Source organism: Carassius auratus, chromosome 4, assembly GCF_003368295.1.
Source record: "Carassius auratus strain Wakin chromosome 4, ASM336829v1, whole genome shotgun sequence".
Classification (NCBI taxonomy): domain Eukaryota; kingdom Metazoa; phylum Chordata; class Actinopteri; order Cypriniformes; family Cyprinidae; genus Carassius; species Carassius auratus.
In genome coordinates this window covers 18,557,257-18,575,190 of record NC_039246.1, presented here as the reverse complement: position 1 = coordinate 18,575,190, position 17,934 = coordinate 18,557,257, and the positions used below count along the sequence as shown (strand labels likewise).

The 17,934-nt window shown below is 39.9% G+C and overlaps 1 protein-coding gene across 1 annotated transcript; it reads left to right on the top strand.

Moving 5' to 3' along the window:
- The first annotated feature begins 1,526 nt into the window (after positions 1–1,526).
- On the top strand, positions 1,527–5,412 carry LOC113061542 (zinc finger CCHC domain-containing protein 12-like). The gene is made up of 2 exons (XM_026230723.1): positions 1,527–1,920; positions 2,376–5,412. Exon 2 carries the CDS (start codon positions 3,481–3,483, stop codon positions 5,377–5,379), a length of 1,899 nt encoding a protein of 632 aa, XP_026086508.1. The 5' UTR covers positions 1,527–1,920; positions 2,376–3,480; the 3' UTR covers positions 5,380–5,412.
- The last annotated feature ends 12,522 nt before the right edge of the window (positions 5,413–17,934 follow it).

Sequence of the window (17,934 nt, the reverse complement as noted above, 5' to 3'; positions counted from 1 at the left end):
TAGTGCTGTCAATCGATTAAAAAAAATTAACTAATTAATCGCACAATTTTTTTAAAATTAATCGCGATTAATCGCAATTAAAAGACTGAAACTTTTTGGATATGTAATTGTAAAATGTAAATATTTAATGTAAACTCAAGACAAAGAAACTATTTAAATTCAAAATATGATTGTTTATTGGAATTTTTGTTTAACTTGTTACACAGATTTTCTCATGTAAACAACATACCTGCAATAAACCATCAATATCCTCCAAATTAACTGTTGGCTTGAAAGCCATATTTATTACAGAAATAAAAACACAGGCATGTAAGTACCATTTGAATTTCAAAACAATCAATGTCAATAAAAAACAAAAATGATTTCCATGTTGAATTCTAAGTGTATTGCAAAAAAATTCCAAAGTATAGTCATTGCCAGTGCTTTAAGTGGGCCGGTACGCACAGGTACCGCCACTTCCAAATATAGCTCTTGAGCGTACCGCCACCTCTCCGTGCGCCCAGAACGTGCTTGTAGCGTACCGGTACGCTCATTTGGACATCTGTTTTAATAGAGGTTTTAATCTTTCACCTGCACTGCCGATTTTCAGAGTGCCATTCACAATGCAAGCTTCCTAATTCATCCCACCCAGAGCAGAAACTACATTACCCATTCACCCTTAAGTTATACAAGTGAATATCGCATGTGTCGCTTTTCCCACTGTTAAGTGTCAACAACTCAACGTGGCCGGAGAAGGTGTGTGAAACTCGTTGTGAGTTATACTAAAGCAAAATCTTGAGTATTTATTGTCTGATAAACATTAAAAACTGTCTGCGGAGGTTGAGTCATCCTGCAGCCCCCGCTGGCTGCTCATTGGCTGCAGCATCTTTTTTCTAAGTTCTAAACAAATACCGTAGACGGCAAGGCACAAATTTAGATATTCATTTATCTAATTAATCTATAGCCTATGCACAAAGACAATATGATCTTTTTGTCCCCTTTTTGTTTTAAAGCTTGATGAAGAGAGAGAGCGCAAGTTGCTGCAGCTGAGGAGGACAGTGATGCACGCGTACAGGAGTGATTGACAGTTCGCGGCACTGTGTACAAAAAATACTCCGCTACACAATTATTTCGTTATTTTCGTTTAAGCTTATTAACGTTAGCGTTACAGAAAGGTCTAATTTAAACAATGACATTTGAGTTCATGATTTTAATGTTGCTGTTTCTTGTGGCAGACTAAATGAAGAGTAATGTTTCTTGTGGCAGACTGAAGAGTAATCCGGCAGAGTTTTATACTGAAACTTTCCGTCTAAAAGTCCTTCCTTGGTCTTATCCATATTTCTTTGCACGTTGAACACACATAGGCCACAACTGGAAATAAAAAAAAACTGCAACCGCGTTAATTGCGTTATTTTTTTTTAACGCGTTAAATATTTCAAATTAATCGAATGCGTTAACGCGCTAATTTTGACAGCACTAATATATATATATATATATATATATATATATATATATATACATATATATATATATATATATGTAACCAAGGTTACTATTACTCATATCGAACCTATGAAACAAAAAGAAAAGAACGATTTTCATATAAATATTTAATTACTTTATTTTAATGATTAAGAAATTAAATATTGCTCAATAAATGACAATAAATGTAACGGACTAGAAAAATAAATAAATTGAACCATTCGGATTAGCTCCGCCCCGGAGTGGGTTGCGTCATCATTCTAGCGCGGGTTAGGGAAGTGAGTCTCGTCACGGAAAAAAAAGTGAAATGGCTGCTGAAGCAGTGATGCAGATTCATTTGCAGTTGTGAAGTTAAAGATTAAACGAGAAGTTGAGCTGATTCATCCGACAAAAACGGCGTTCGAAAAGATTTTCTTGATTCATCTGAGATTATTTCTAATCATTAGCACTTTATTCTTGGTAAGTGAGTTCATAAACTACCTTAATTAGTCATAGTTGAGTATTGTTCAGTCTTTTGTGGTCTTAAATGGTACTGATCTGTATAATTCTTGTGAAATATACTTAGAAAATGTGATTTAAGTGGTAAATTAAGAGTTTATTTGCTGCTAAAAATGTTTTATGCACATTTGTTGACGTCATGAGTGTAATGTGTGTAACACAGCTCACGTGGAGTTTTGCTAGCCATGTGGAACGAGCTATAAAAGCTAATTGAGTGCACGTCATTTTAAGACGTCAATTTCTTCATTTTTAGCCCATAGTTGTTTCTATTAGGGTTGAAAAGGGTGATAAGCACTAGTAAATGTGTATATATATATTCATTTTGAAGAATTTGTTGTGATAATTGCCATTTGAAGTGTTAATGCTGTTTAAAGAGAATTAATTGTAATTATTTTTTTCTGCCTTGTCTTTGCAAGGTTGGGTTTTTTTTTTCCCTTCTCTCTATTTTCTGTGTTTCCGGTCCTTGATATCTCTCTTTGAAAGTGAACGAGGAGTTCTGAGTTAGAACTGTTTCTGCCATCAACGAGGAGTGCTCAACATTGGTGGAAACTGGCGGGCCAACCTGGTTTTCCTGAACTTGGACAATTTCATGTTTCATCAAAGTGGTAGGACCACACGTATCATTTTTTTTTTTCCTTCCCTGGACGTTATTGCAACTGTGAACGAAGGTTTTTTTCCCTTCCTCTCATTCGTTTCATCTCGGAGTTGCATATCTGAAATTCTTTACCTGAACATCAAAAACAGGACGGACACTGAACTGAGCTAAAGTCCTATTTAATTGTTTGAGTCATTTCTGATTTGGTGTGTCATTCATTGGACGGTTTATCTGAAATTATCTATATTGCTGTTTTATTTTTTTATTTTTTTTTTCCATCTTCTATTGAAATTTTCCTTAAAAAAGAGTGAATACAAAGGGTATTGAGTTGAACAATTTAACATTTTGGTATTGAACATACACTTTGTTTATCATTTATGTGAAAATAAGAAGCAGGGTTGTTTGAAAGTGGATAGCTATCCAGCTAAGGAATTAGAGCAGATAAATTGAGTGAACTAGAATTAATTAACTAAATATCTAATTATAGAAATAACACACAAGAAGTCATATTTGAGTAAAAATATCTTTAATTCCAAGGAATTTATTTCAAGAGGTTTCTTTTTTTTTTAATTTGTTATCGAAGCTGTCATTTTGTTTGTTTTTGTTTGTTTTCTCCTTTGTTTGTTGGTTTTCTCCAACGTTACACAAATTAATACAAGTATATAAAAAATACTTACTTTTCAATTACAAACCTGTCTTTTGTGATTATTTCCCTTGCCTTGCTGCAACACTGGCTCAAGAGCGAGCATAGACTTCTGATCTGGTCCGAGACATAGTGAGCATGTAGGCTGTAGGACGAGTGTTACATAAAAGTTGGCGAGCCCAGCCAGGAGCCGGTTCTTGCAGCAAGGGTAACTGTTAAAGAAACAGAGAAGGGAAATTAGTAAAACAAGAGAAACGAGTTATTGAATTTTTCAATCGTTAGGATGGATATTGTGAAGCGAGAAAACGTTAACGTAGCAAATGCTCTCATAGTCGAAGGCCTTACGTTAACTGAAGTAGACAATGAGCTGGAAAAGTACCTGGAGAGATATGGTTCAATCAGCCGCACTATTATCATTGACAACCAAGGTTCAGAGTTTCACAGAAATGCCATCATAGAATATAACCATAGCTCAGCAATTAAAAATTTGTGTCCCTTCTTACCCTTAACTTTGGGGAGTCTCTCTGACCCAGGTGTTACCTTCCGAGTGCGTGCCTTAGCTACTGTCTACACTCAACCTTCTATCTGCACTGCCACTGAAGGGTATCTTGAGGAATTGAAGGCCATTGCTGAAGAAAGTGGACTGTCTTTCCAGAGTGTGCTTCAAGAGGAACTGGAGAAACTCCGAGAAACCCATTCTGAAAAGCAAGCTCCAGCAGAATCTCAGCAAACTAGCTGTCATGGTTCTAGCAGTGACTCCCGGAGTGCAGAGGCCACCACCCCATCGTCAATAAGTAGCCCCCTGACTAATTCAAAAGTGACACCAACTCAAAGCTCAGAAACTAAAAACCCAACCAAGAATAAACCGACATCTGTGTCTCCCCCTTCTCCAGAAACTACCACTGATAACATTACTGTGACAAGCTGCCCTGCTTTCACAAATATTGTGGACCCACCCAGTGTCCAGAGAATGGTGGTTGAACACATTGTGAAGACAAGCGAAGCTACTCTGTCACAGCAAACCTCAGTCCGTTTGAGGGTTTTCTCAGGGAGGTCTCCTCGTCCCCCCAATGAACCAGATTTCGACACCTGGCGTGCAAGTGTCGACTTCTTGATAAATGACCCTTCCATCTCTGACCTGCACAGAACGCGAAAAATCCTTGACAGTCTCTTACCTCCAGCTGCTGATATTGTAAAACTTGTGCGCCCTCCAGCCCTGCCTGCTGTGTATCTTGAGCTGTTAGAGTCCGTATATGGTTCAGTCGAGGACGGAGACGAGTTGTTGGCCAAACTCATGAGCACTCTACAAAATCAGAGTGAAAAACCATCAGACTACCTGCACCGCCTACAGGTCATTTTGAGTGCAGCAATCAGACGAGGTGGCATAGCAGAAAGTGAACGTGACCGTTACCTTTTGAAACAATTCTGCAGAGGGTGTTGGGACAATGGTCTCATTGCTGATCTTCAGCTTGGAAAAAGAGAAATCCGACCCCCCACTTTTGCCGAATTAGCAGTGCTCATTCGAACTCAAGAAGACAAACACGCCTCTAAAGAGGAACGGATGAGGAAGCATCTTGGGATGACTAAGCCCCATAATGCCTACCCGAAGTCACGATCAGCCTCCAACCAAGTGTCAGTCTGTTCATGTGATGCGCCCAGCTCTGATAGTTTCGAACTAAAGAAACAAGTTGCTGAAATCCAAGCCCAAGTCACTGCCTTAAAGCAGTCTCCTGACCAGAAGTGTCAAAAGAGTCATTCCGAAAAGGCTGAGTTGACCGCTTTAAAGAAGATGGTGGAGGAATTATGCACCCAAGTAGCGGCAGTGAAAGCATCGGTCACCCAGGGGATGAAACAAAACAATGCAGAAGAGTTGGAAATCTCTAGGCTCCAACGTCAGATTGCGGAGCTGCAAACTCAAAATGTCACTCGTAGGATACCTCAGACTTCTTACATGCAGAGACCTTTTAGAACAGACACAGACAGAAGCCCCAGGACGGGCCAGCTGAGAGTTAACAGGCCACGACCCTGGTACTGTTTCCGGTGTGGAGAGGATGGGCACCTGGCCGTTGATTGTGAGAATGCTGCAAATCCTTCCAAAGTCGAGGAGAACCGCCTTAAGTTGAGAGAGCAACAAAGCCAATGGGACTCTCTGCATGGAAGGCCTGCCCAGCCTTTAAACTGAAAAGGGTCTCTGTAGCAGGGCATATGGAGACCAGACATTCAGACTGTCGCCCTGGATGTTACAAACAAACATCTGATATGAGCAGCCATGAAGCACCACCATTGAAACGCTTGCCAAAGGGGCTAGTGGGGATAAAATGCACAGCCAAGGTCACTATTGGAGCAAGGGAAGTAGATTGCCTTTTAGACACAGGGTCACAGGTGACCACAATTCCGCAGTCGATTTATGAAGCCAATTTGTCAGACTACCCCTTGAAGCCATTGGAAAACTTGCTGGAGGTAGAAGGAGCTAACGGACAGTCTGTGCCGTATCTGGGGTACATTGAGCTAACGCTGAAATTTCCCAAGGTGTTCATTGGTACTGAAGTTGAGGTCCCCACCCTGGCCCTTGTGGTGCCAGATCTAACAAGTCTTTCCCAAATTCTAGTCGGGACAAATTCTTTAGATGTGCTTTACAGCAAGTGTGCTAAAGAGAATGCGGCGAGCTTCCAGTCAAGCTTCCATGGTTATCAAGCAGTACTTAAAGTCTTGGAAGCTAGGTGGAGACAAGCCAGCAGTGAGACTCTGGGGTATGTGAAGTTGGGGGGAAACTCCCCTGAAGTTGTGCCTGCAGGAAGCACAGTGGTCTTTGACGGCTTTGTCCACCTACATGGTCCCCACACAGAAAAGTGGGTGACTCTTGAGCCTCCATCTGTCCCTTTACCAAGTGGCCTGCTGATTGCAAACTGTTTGCACACTTTACCTAGAAAACGTCTCTCCAAATTGTCAGTTTTGCTGAGAAATGGAACGCAAACCGACATAAAAGTCCCTCCTAAAGTTGTGCTGGCAGAGATTCATGCAGTTCAGAAGGTCATGGACCAGCAGCACCAGAGTTCAGATGTCAAAGCTGATGAAGCATCACTTAACTGTGCTAACCTTACCTTTGAATTTGGTGACTCCCCCTTGCCCACGAGCTGGAAAGAGAGGATATCAAAATTGTTGAACTCCATGCCTGAGGTCTTCTCCCTGCACGACCTTGATTACGGCAGCACTGAAAAGGTCAAACATCAGATAAGGTTGAGTGATGGCACACCGTTCAAGCACAGAGCCCGACCCATCCATCCCCAAGACATTGACGCTGTGAGAAAGCACCTCCAAGAACTACTAGAGGCCGGTGTCATCCGCGAGTCTGAGTCCCCATTTGCATCACCCATAGTAGTAGTCCGTAAGAAGGATGGTACCGTGCGGCTATGCATTGACTTCCGGAAGCTCAACTCACAAACGATTAAGGATGCATACGCTTTACCAAACCTAGAGGAGGTCTTTTCAACACTAACCGGCTCGGAGTGGTTCTCGGTGCTCGATTTGAAATCTGGGTTTTATCAAATTGGGATGGAAGAAGCCGATAAGTGTAAAACAGCGTTTGTATGCCCGCTTGGATTCTGGGAGTTCAACAGAATGCCACAGGGGATTACCAATGCGCCAAGCACGTTCCAAAGATTGATGGAACGGTGCATGGGAGACTTGAACAGAAAACAGGTACTGGTTTTCATTGATGACCTCATTGTTTTTTCAAAAACTTTAGAAGAACATGAATCCCGGTTGCTGCAAGTTCTCAACCGCCTTAAAGAGTATGGGCTGAAATTGTCACTAGAGAAGTGTCGGTTCTTCCAAACATCAGTGAGGTATCTGGGTCATATAGTCTCACAAGACGGGGTTGAGACCGATCCGGCGAAGGTTGAGGCCTTAAAGACATGGCCAAAGCCAACAAACCTAAAGGAGTTGAGGTCGTTCTTAGGTTTTGCCGGGTACTACCGGAGGTTTGTGCGTGATTACTCCCAGATCATTAAGCCTCTCACCGACCTTACAGCGGGATATCCTCCACTCCGGAAGAGTGGTATTAAGAAACCGAAGGATGGAGGCTACTTCAACCCCAAAGAAGAGTTCGGTGATCGATGGACTCAAGATTGCCAGAGTGCCTTTGACTCCATAATTGGCAAGCTCACATCTGCACCTGTTTTGGGTTTTGCTAACCCCAAGCTTCCCTATGTGCTTCACACCGATGCCAGTACCACCGGGCTTGGTGCAGCTTTATATCAGGAGCAGGAAGGGCAGATGCGGGTCATAGCCTTTGCCAGCAGAGGATTGACCAAAGGTGAAAGTAGGTACCCTGCGCACAAACTAGAGTTTTTGGCGCTAAAATGGGCTGTCACCTCCAAATTTAGCGACTACCTCTATGGTGTAGAATTCACTGTCATAACAGATAGCAACCCCTTGACATATATCCTAACATCGGCAAAACTTGATGCCACCAGTTACCGCTGGTTGTCCAGCTTGTCAACTTTCAACTTTAAGCTGCAGTACAGAGCAGGTAGCCAAAATCAAGATGCTGATGGCCTATCCAGACGGCCGCATGGTGAGCCTCTTGATGACCTGGTATCACAAAAGGAGAGAGAAAGAATTAAACAGTTCACTTTAAACCATCTCATGGGCCCAGGAGTTGAGTCATCTGTTCTCATGGCAGACACGATAAAAGCGATCTGTGAAAGGCATCAAGTGATTGGGTCATCTGAAAATCCCGGTTCCTCTAACTCCTCACTTACCTTGGTTGAATCCCTAACTCAGCATGAGGACGCTCTGCCAAATGAGTTCCAACATGAGGATGAACATGGTCTTCCAGATCTCCCACATCTTTCAGAAACTTCCTTGGCAGAGCTGCAGAGAAAAGATACAGAAATGAGGATTGTTATTAAAGGATTGGAGAGTGGAGTGAAACCCTGCAACCTGAGAGACCAACCACCTACCATGGGTTTGTGGTTAAAAGAGTGGAACCGACTCGAGCTGAGGAGTGGAGTTCTGTATAGGAGGCGGCAAGAGTGTGGGGCCTCTCGCTATCAGTTGGCACTGCCCACCACATTGAGAGACATGGTGCTACGGAGCCTCCATGATGACATGGGTCATCTAGGTATTGACAGGACCCTGGACCTCATCAGGTCAAGGTTCTTCTGGCCAAAAATGTCACAGGCAGTGGAAGAAAGGGTCAAAACTTGTGAGCGCTGTGTCCGTAGGAAAACACCCCCAGAGAGAGCAGCTCCTTTGGTAAACATCCAAACTAGCAGGCCCTTAGAGTTGGTGTGCATAGATTTTCTGTCCCTGGAGCCAGATCAAAGCAACATCAAAAACATACTGGTTATCACGGACCACTTCACCAAGTATGCCGTTGCAATACCAACTCGAAATCAAACTGCCCAAATCGTTGCTAAGAGCCTGTGGGACCATTTCTTGGTGCACTATGGGTTTCCGGAGAAACTACATAGTGACCAAGGGGCAGACTTTGAGTCGCACACAATAAAGGAGTTGTGTAAGGTTGCAGGCATTCACAAGGTGAGGACTACCCCATACCACCCGAGGGGCAATCCAGTGGAACGATTTAATCGTACACTCCTCCAGATGCTGGGGACACTGGAAAACGAAAAGAAGTCTCGTTGGAAGGAGTTCGTAAAGCCCTTAGTGCATGCCTATAACTGCACCCGCAATGACACCACTGGGTACACTCCTTATGAACTCATGTTTGGGCGACAACCCCGCCTACCTGTTGATCTGGCTTTTGGATTGCCAGCAGACACTCCCATCAAGTCCCACTCTCAATACGTACGGGATCTTAAGAATCGGTTGCGCGAGAGTTACAAGGTGGCTACTAAAAATGCTGGGAAGGTAGCTGAGCGAAATAAAAGAAGATTTGATAAGCGTGTGGTTGCTTCAACATTGGAGGAGGGTGACCGAGTTCTTGTAAGGAACGTGCGATTGAGAGGAAAGCATAAGCTGGCTGATAAATGGGAACAAGATGTTTATGTGGTTGTCAGAAAGGTTCGTGATCTGCCAGTATATACTGTCCAAACAGAGAGAAAAGCGGGTCCTCCTCGGACGTTGCACCGAGATTTATTGCTGCCTTGTGGTTTTTTGCGGCCAAGCAACTCTGAGGAACAACCAAAGCAGAAAGAAGTTCGAAGACCTCGAACCAGAGCTTCTCCTGATGATGAAGGGACAAAGGAGTCAGAGTTTGTTTCTGAATGCTCAGAGTCAGAAGATGAGCAAATTCTCTGTTATGTACCTGAAAGAACATTGAGCTCTGAAACTCAAATTATTACAGGCCTTGAGCAACCTAGTGTTCGAGAAGTTGCATCCGACTTACCTGTCCTTGATCCTACTAGGGAGAACTTACCTGCTCAGGAACCTGTGGAGAGTAACACTGAGGAAACTGTGGAGGGAGTATCGGATGAGTCTGTAGGTGAATCGGATGAGCCTGAATCAAGTTGTTCTGAGTCAGATGTCTCAGTGGAACAAAGACCAGAACCAGAGGATTGCTCTAAGTTCCTTGATGAATACTCTACCCAAATGGTTGAGACAGTGCCAATCAATTCTGAGTTCGAGAGTAAAGAAGGAAATCTGATCTCAATTGAAAGGAGTTGTGTTGAAGACACACAAAAGGAAGAAAGGAAAACTGAGCCTAAAGACAATGTTGCCCCTAGACGTTCGCAGAGAGAGAGACATCCCCCTAAAAAGTTTGAATATCCCCAGTTAGGGAATCCACTTACCTTAGTGATTCAGTCCTTGTTGCAGGGTTTAAACGAAGCTTTTAGTTCTTCTTTAGAAGAGTCAGTTGTTGCCCCTGTAATTCACGTGTAGATGCAACGGGACGTGCATATATTCCAGAGGGGAGGGTGTAACCAAGGTTACTATTACTCATATCGAACCTATGAAACAAAAAGAAAAGAACGATTTTCATATAAATATTTAATTACTTTATTTTAATGATTAAGAAATTAAATATTGCTCAATAAATGACAATAAATGTAACGGACTAGAAAAATAAATAAATTGAACCATTCGGATTAGCTCCGCCCCGGAGTGGGTTGCGTCATCATTCTAGCGCGGGTTAGGGAAGTGAGTCTCGTCACGGAAAAAAAAGTGAAATGGCTGCTGAAGCAGTGATGCAGATTCATTTGCAGTTGTGAAGTTAAAGATTAAACGAGAAGTTGAGCTGATTCATCCGACAAAAACGGCGTTCGAAAAGATTTTCTTGATTCATCTGAGATTATTTCTAATCATTAGCACTTTATTCTTGGTAAGTGAGTTCATAAACTACCTTAATTAGTCATAGTTGAGTATTGTTCAGTCTTTTGTGGTCTTAAATGGTACTGATCTGTATAATTCTTGTGAAATATACTTAGAAAATGTGATTTAAGTGGTAAATTAAGAGTTTATTTGCTGCTAAAAATGTTTTATGCACATTTGTTGACGTCATGAGTGTAATGTGTGTAACACAGCTCACGTGGAGTTTTGCTAGCCATGTGGAACGAGCTATAAAAGCTAATTGAGTGCACGTCATTTTAAGACGTCAATTTCTTCATTTTTAGCCCATAGTTGTTTCTATTAGGGTTGAAAAGGGTGATAAGCACTAGTAAATGTGTATATATATATTCATTTTGAAGAATTTGTTGTGATAATTGCCATTTGAAGTGTTAATGCTGTTTAAAGAGAATTAATTGTAATTATTTTTTTCTGCCTTGTCTTTGCAAGGTTGGGTTTTTTTTTCCCCTTCTCTCTATTTTCTGTGTTTCCGGTCCTTGATATCTCTCTTTGAAAGTGAACGAGGAGTTCTGAGTTAGAACTGTTTCTGCCATCAACGAGGAGTGCTCAACATTGGTGGAAACTGGCGGGCCAACCTGGTTTTCCTGAACTTGGACAATTTCATGTTTCATCAAAGTGGTAGGACCACACGTATCATTTTTTTTTTTCCTTCCCTGGACGTTATTGCAACTGTGAACGAAGGTTTTTTTCCCTTCCTCTCATTCGTTTCATCTCGGAGTTGCATATCTGAAATTCTTTACCTGAACATCAAAAACAGGACGGACACTGAACTGAGCTAAAGTCCTATTTAATTGTTTGAGTCATTTCTGATTTGGTGTGTCATTCATTGGACGGTTTATCTGAAATTATCTATATTGCTGTTTTATTTTTTTATTTTTTTTTTCCATCTTCTATTGAAATTTTCCTTAAAAAAGAGTGAATACAAAGGGTATTGAGTTGAACAATTTAACATTTTGGTATTGAACATACACTTTGTTTATCATTTATGTGAAAATAAGAAGCAGGGTTGTTTGAAAGTGGATAGCTATCCAGCTAAGGAATTAGAGCAGATAAATTGAGTGAACTAGAATTAATTAACTAAATATCTAATTATAGAAATAACACACAAGAAGTCGTATTTGAGTAAAAATATCTTTAATTCCAAGGAATTTATTTCAAGAGGTTTCTTTTTTTTTTAATTTGTTATCGAAGCTGTCATTTTGTTTGTTTTTGTTTGTTTTCTCCTTTGTTTGTTGGTTTTCTCCAACGTTACACAAATTAATACAAGTATATAAAAAATACTTACTTTTCAATTACAAACCTGTCTTTTGTGATTATTTCCCTTGCCTTGCTGCAACACTGGCTCAAGAGCGAGCATAGACTTCTGATCTGGTCCGAGACATAGTGAGCATGTAGGCTGTAGGACGAGTGTTACATATATATATATATATATATATATATACATATATATATATATATATATATATATATATATATATATATATGTGTGTGTGTGTGTGTGTGTGTGTGTGTGTGTGTATGTATGTATTTTATTTATCCCGAAAATATGAATTTTCCAACTTTTAGATTGATTTTTTTGGGGGGATATTCACCCACTTTATAGAATGGATAATATGTAGTAGGGCATCTATATTGCTTGAGGGACAAAAGTTCACTGGGGATTGTTCTGTGTGTCATTATTAAACCAGTTAAGTTGCCATGTGAAAGCCCCAGACAGAAAACACTTGAGTCACCATACAAGATTTGAACGTACACAACCCAAACACTTACCCACACACAAACAATAAGACATGCCAACACTCTGTGTGCAGCAAATATCCTCTGCCCTATCACTCCGGGGCATCACAAGCAATAATAACAATCTCATATCTTTCAAAATGATTCAACACATACACACAAAGAATACACACACGTATTTGTGGGGGGTCAGAGGTTAAGATTTGGAGGTAAACCTCTATATTCTGCTATGGGAGGAATGGGATGTTTTAGCTGTAGCGGAAAAGTGGAATGGATATATTTGATATGATGTGTCTGTGTGTGATTGTTGTTTTTTTTTCCTCAGGTCATGTTCACAAAGCTCTCTCTCAGTGGTGTTATATAGTAATGCCATTTCAGGGTCTAATCCCTTCAGAGAGAGAGAATTGGGAAAAGACAGAGACAGATAGAGAGAGTAAATGAGATGGACATACACTGTAAGGCTTGAAACATGCATTAAAGAATTAATTAAAGAATGCATTCTTGCATTACCAAGGGCAACACAGTAAATCTCCAATACTCAAGGGGGCAACAGAGTTCCTCGCAGATGTCAAAGACATTAGCTATGAAGTGAATTTTAAGCTGATTAATAAAAAAAAAAAGGCATTTAAATACTGCTATTTTAGCTATCAAAGGAGATCCAGTTGATTTCTGTTTATGCCTTCCATTATGTCATCTCTGACTCAACCAATGGTACCAGTTTGGGTCAGGATTAATTTTAAGTCAGCCCACAATAGATGGGAGAGTGTTCATTATATTTCAGCATAGGCTCATTGGTAATATGGGCCTCTAAATACATTTCTGCAAAAAAAACAAAACAAAAAAAACACATACCTATACCTGTACATACAAATCTCTGCAGTCTCTGGTAGAAATGAACACTAGAGGCAGTAAAACTTTAATTCCTTTTCACACAAAGTATTATTTGCACATGTGCTGCAAGACTTGAAAACTAATACTTCTGAATCTGAATTCTGAATGCGTTTCACTTTAGTAATGAAGGCCTCTGGTATGAACTCCTTGAAACTACGGTTCAACAAAACCCGCTCAAATCTACATAAGGAAGTCGGAAAATGAAGGAAAATGGCTGCATCAACAAATGTGTTTTTATATCACTTTTGCATTTGTTAACACCATCACATAGGTTTAGGGTTGGGTTTGGTGTAGGGGATATTTCCAACATGATAGAGCATTAACTTTTATCAACACTCTTTGGATATTTGAACTGTGAACCACTGCAATAAGTACCTGAAGCAAAGTAATACAAACACATCAATACGTGCCTGTATGAACATAATTAATAGTCTACATGAGAAGAAAAAAAAGTTGCATGATTATTTCTATGAAAAGTGCCTTTTGCGTGATCAAGAGAGCTCTATTTGCTTTCTGACCAGTCCGATATGGCAGATAATGGAGTGTTTGTTGTTTTCAAGAGTTTCAGAGACTCCGTTTCATACCTTTGTATGCATTCTTGTATTACAATAAGACAACCTCAAATACTCTATTTGAAAGAAAGCCTCAAATACTCTATTTGAAAGAAAGCCTCAAATACTCTAAGAGGCAATAGCGCTAACTTTAGATGTCCATGACATTAGTAATAAACTGAATTTCTAAAGGAATTTGTACAAACATTGTAGCTTTTTTGACTGGACCAATGCTGCAGTATTGGCTCAACCAATGGTGTAAGTTTGGGGCAGGATCATCTTTCCACCCAACCAATGGCAGGTAAGTTTTGTTGTCATTCACGTTAAACTGTGCATAAGAATATTTATCGCTTGTGGTAACACTGTAACAAACAGCTTTGATTCATTGGCTTTAATCAACATGGAAGATGTATATATATCTTTTGGCTTATACACAGTCTGTTCCAATCACCTCTGAATGTTCCAAATGAAACTATTATGTTCAATTAAATACAAGCAATAATGGTGTTGAAAATAACTGAAGCTGTTAAACATTGCATATGGTAACATTCTATCTTCAAACATTTAAGAAAACGTCACAATGTGTATTTGTGTATCTAGAAACATTTGTGTTTGAATATGCTTTAGGCCTACGGAAGACTGAACCGATTGGGGAGAGTGACAGAAAGACACAAAACACTCTTTAAGCTTACGTAAGTTCAGTCGGAGGCCAGACGAGAGACAGAAGGCAGCAGGAGGGGGGAGTTGTGGAAGAGAAAAAGGCAAGAAAAATTGAGAGGGGACCGAGGAGGGTAAAATAACTGTGAGTACATTCAGTTACACACTTTTCAGTTAAATAAAATGGTCATAATAATGATGTGTGAGAACTAAGCCAAAACACACACACATACACACACTGATGTAAGTGGTCATCTGTTTCTCATTACAGCGTGGAATCCTTCCCATCATCTTTTCTGAGCTAGAGAGCATTTGGAACAGTTCCCGTGTTTGACACTCACACACACACACACATTTGTTTTTGTGAAAAGTGGGGACATCCCATAGGCGTAATGGTTTTTATACTGTACAAACTGTATATTCTATCGCCCTTCACCAACCCTACCCCTAACCCTAACCCTCACAGGAAACTTTGTGCATTTTTACTTTGTCAAAAAAACCTCATTCTGTATAATTTATAAGCCTTTGGAAAAATGGGGACATGGGTTATGTCCTCATAAGTCATCCTCTCCTTGTAATACCTGTGTCATACCTATGTCATTATACAGAGTTGTGTCCTGATATGTCACAAAACCATGCCCACACACACACACGTTTTGCAGTATTTGGCTTTGTGTTTTAGGTCACCATGTCTTGATTTAAGCACCTCTATAAATGTAGAGTTTCGCTGTGAGAGTGTTTTGTGAGTGAGTGAGAGTGCATTACTATCTCTCAGTCTGGTTCTCTCATTTTTAACACTGAATGACGGCAGATATAGAGCGATGTTCGGTTCATAGCAGAGCTAGGATGGGAAAAGTTCAAGGTTCAAAAGCAAACATACCAGTTTCAACAGCCCTTGGCATGCAAGCTAGGTTGACTCACTCCCACACACTCCTATCCATCCACCTACCCATTTACCTTGAAATCTAAATCATGGCATATTGTATTTTCTATCACCCTACGCCGACCCTACACCTAAACCTACCCCGCACAGGAAACTAATGGACATTTTTGAACACCTTTTAGTATGTGTTTATGGGGCACAAAAAACTACAACTATGTTAACGTTGTAATACCAATGTCATTTTACACATTTGTGTCCTCGTAAACCACACCTACACACACACAGAGTACTGTATATACATAATAGTATATATACTTATTAAAGTAGTATATATACTTATTAAAATTAAATATACATAATACAATTTTAATAAAATAAGTATCTTATGCTTACCAAGGCTGCATTTACTTTACTGCATTTACATTACTATTTTAAACACAGTAAAATAGTTACAATTGTAAAAATTGTATGATATAAAACGTTTTCTATTTTAATATATTTTGGAATTTATTTCGTATTACAAAAAACAGCATTCTTCCATCTTAGAAACATTGCCAAGCTACGAAACATGTTATCTGTTTCTGATGCAGAAAAGCTAGTTCATGCATTCATGACCTCTAGACTGGACTATTGTAATGCACTTCTAGGTGGTAGTCCTGCATCTTCAATAAACATGCTACAGGTCGTCCAAAATGCAGCAGCTAGAGTCCTTAACAGATCAAGAAAATATGATCATATTATCCCAACTTTACAGTCTCTGCACTGGCTACCTATTAAGTTCCGTATCAGTTACAAATTATCATTATTTACCTATAAGGCCCTAAATGTTTTAGCTCCTGCGTACCTAACTAGCTTTATACCGCATTACAATCCATCATGCACCCTAAGGTCACAAAACGCTGGACTTTTGGTAGTTCCTAGGATAGCAAAGTCCACTAAAGGAGGTAGAGCTTTCTCACATTTGGCTCCCAGACTCTGGAATAGCCTTCCTGATAATGTTCGGGGTTCAGACACAATCTCTCTGTTTACATCTAGATTAAAGACACATCTCTTTGGCCAAGCATTCAAATAATGCATCTCATAAATTTGGACTGCAGTTTTATCTGATCAAATGCGCATTATTATTCTTTAGGTTTGGTTAAACTAATTAATTTTACTTGGTTGGAACAGCCGCTATGCTAATTATGTCTCTATTTGTTTCTCTGTTTTGCCACAAGCTCCAGTCTGGATCCAGAACACCTGAGGAAAGATGATGCTGACCCTCAGAGGAACTCAGATGATGCTAACCCTGAAACAACATACATAACTAACAAATACTGCTACAAGTGTGATTGCATCATATAATAATTGATAGTGTTTATCGTCTGTTTGACTGTGTCTTTAAAACATTTTCCCGAAAATATCTGCCATATGCACATAAACTGGCAGTAACCACTGATAAGCTACTACTAAATATTGTTGAAACTTGATTTTCTGTAAAGCTGCTTTGCAATGATTTGTATCGCAAAAAGTGCTATACAAATAAACTTGAATTGAACAATTATAAAACAAATGCTGCTTAATTTTTGCCTATGCCAAAACAATTTTCTCAGAATACTTTATATATATATATATATGGAGAGCGAGAGAGAGAGAGAGAGAGAGAGAGAGAGAGAGAGAGAGAGAGAGAGAGAGAGAGAGGAGAGAGATGTATGAAAAGAATGTAGTGCGTTGTGAAATAAATCGGAACATATTTATTGCTATATTATGAAGAATCATTGAGGACTGGCCATAATAATCTGGAAAAATTAAGATCCAAGCATGGTATTTCTATATAAATAAAACTATAATAACTATTAAATATAATTATGTGTCTTTAATTAAAATTAAAAAGCATAGTCACATTGTTAAAGCATCCCCAAGTTAAAGGGTATCGTTTCATATTTGTGTGCCAGCAACTCAATGAGGTATGTTAAAAATAAATAAATAAATAAATAAACAATCTATACCGGTTCAAATCTCTGTTTCGGTTTCAAGTGATTTATTGCTTAAATCAAAAAAATAAATAAATAAATATTTGCATCTTGTCTGTTAAGGTCAGAGTTGCTTTAGTTCATATACATCTGACATGTTATTAACCTAGCATGTCTCCATTCAAGAAGGATAAAACAAGTTTGTTTATAAATGGGACTCAGATTCCACTGATCTGTCAGTTCGGCTATTATAACAACTTAACGTGGCGCCCTATTTCAGGAGATGAGAGGAAGAGAAGACCAAGAGAGAGAAAGAGAGGTCAGTGCTCTGTGTGGTTTTGTTTAGAGTTGGCTTTTGGAATTGGATCCATGTTCCGTCATGTTCCCTTTAGGAAGGATTAGGAGTGAGATTGAGGTTACGGTAAACTTCACCCTAACCCCATCTCCCTCATTCTTTCCTCACACTCACACATGGCTGTCTCACAGGAATCTTATTACGGATATGTTTACCTGTGGAGCTGGTGTTAGTGGAAGGTGCTGTGATACATATCTTCACATTCTAATGACAGACTCCAATATCCACTGATCGGATCCAGCACACACACACACACACACACACACACACACACACACACACACACACACACACACACACATTCACCATTCACACACAGTTGACCAGTCTCTCCCCACCCCTCATAAAACTTTGATCTAAAACTTAGCTGGAGGAAACCTCACGCCAGCTCTCTGGAGAA

Coding starts and splice junctions, on each gene's coding strand:
- LOC113061542 (XM_026230723.1), top strand. CDS start 3,481: ATGGATATTGTGAAGCGAGAAAACGTTAACGTAGCAAATGCTCTCATA.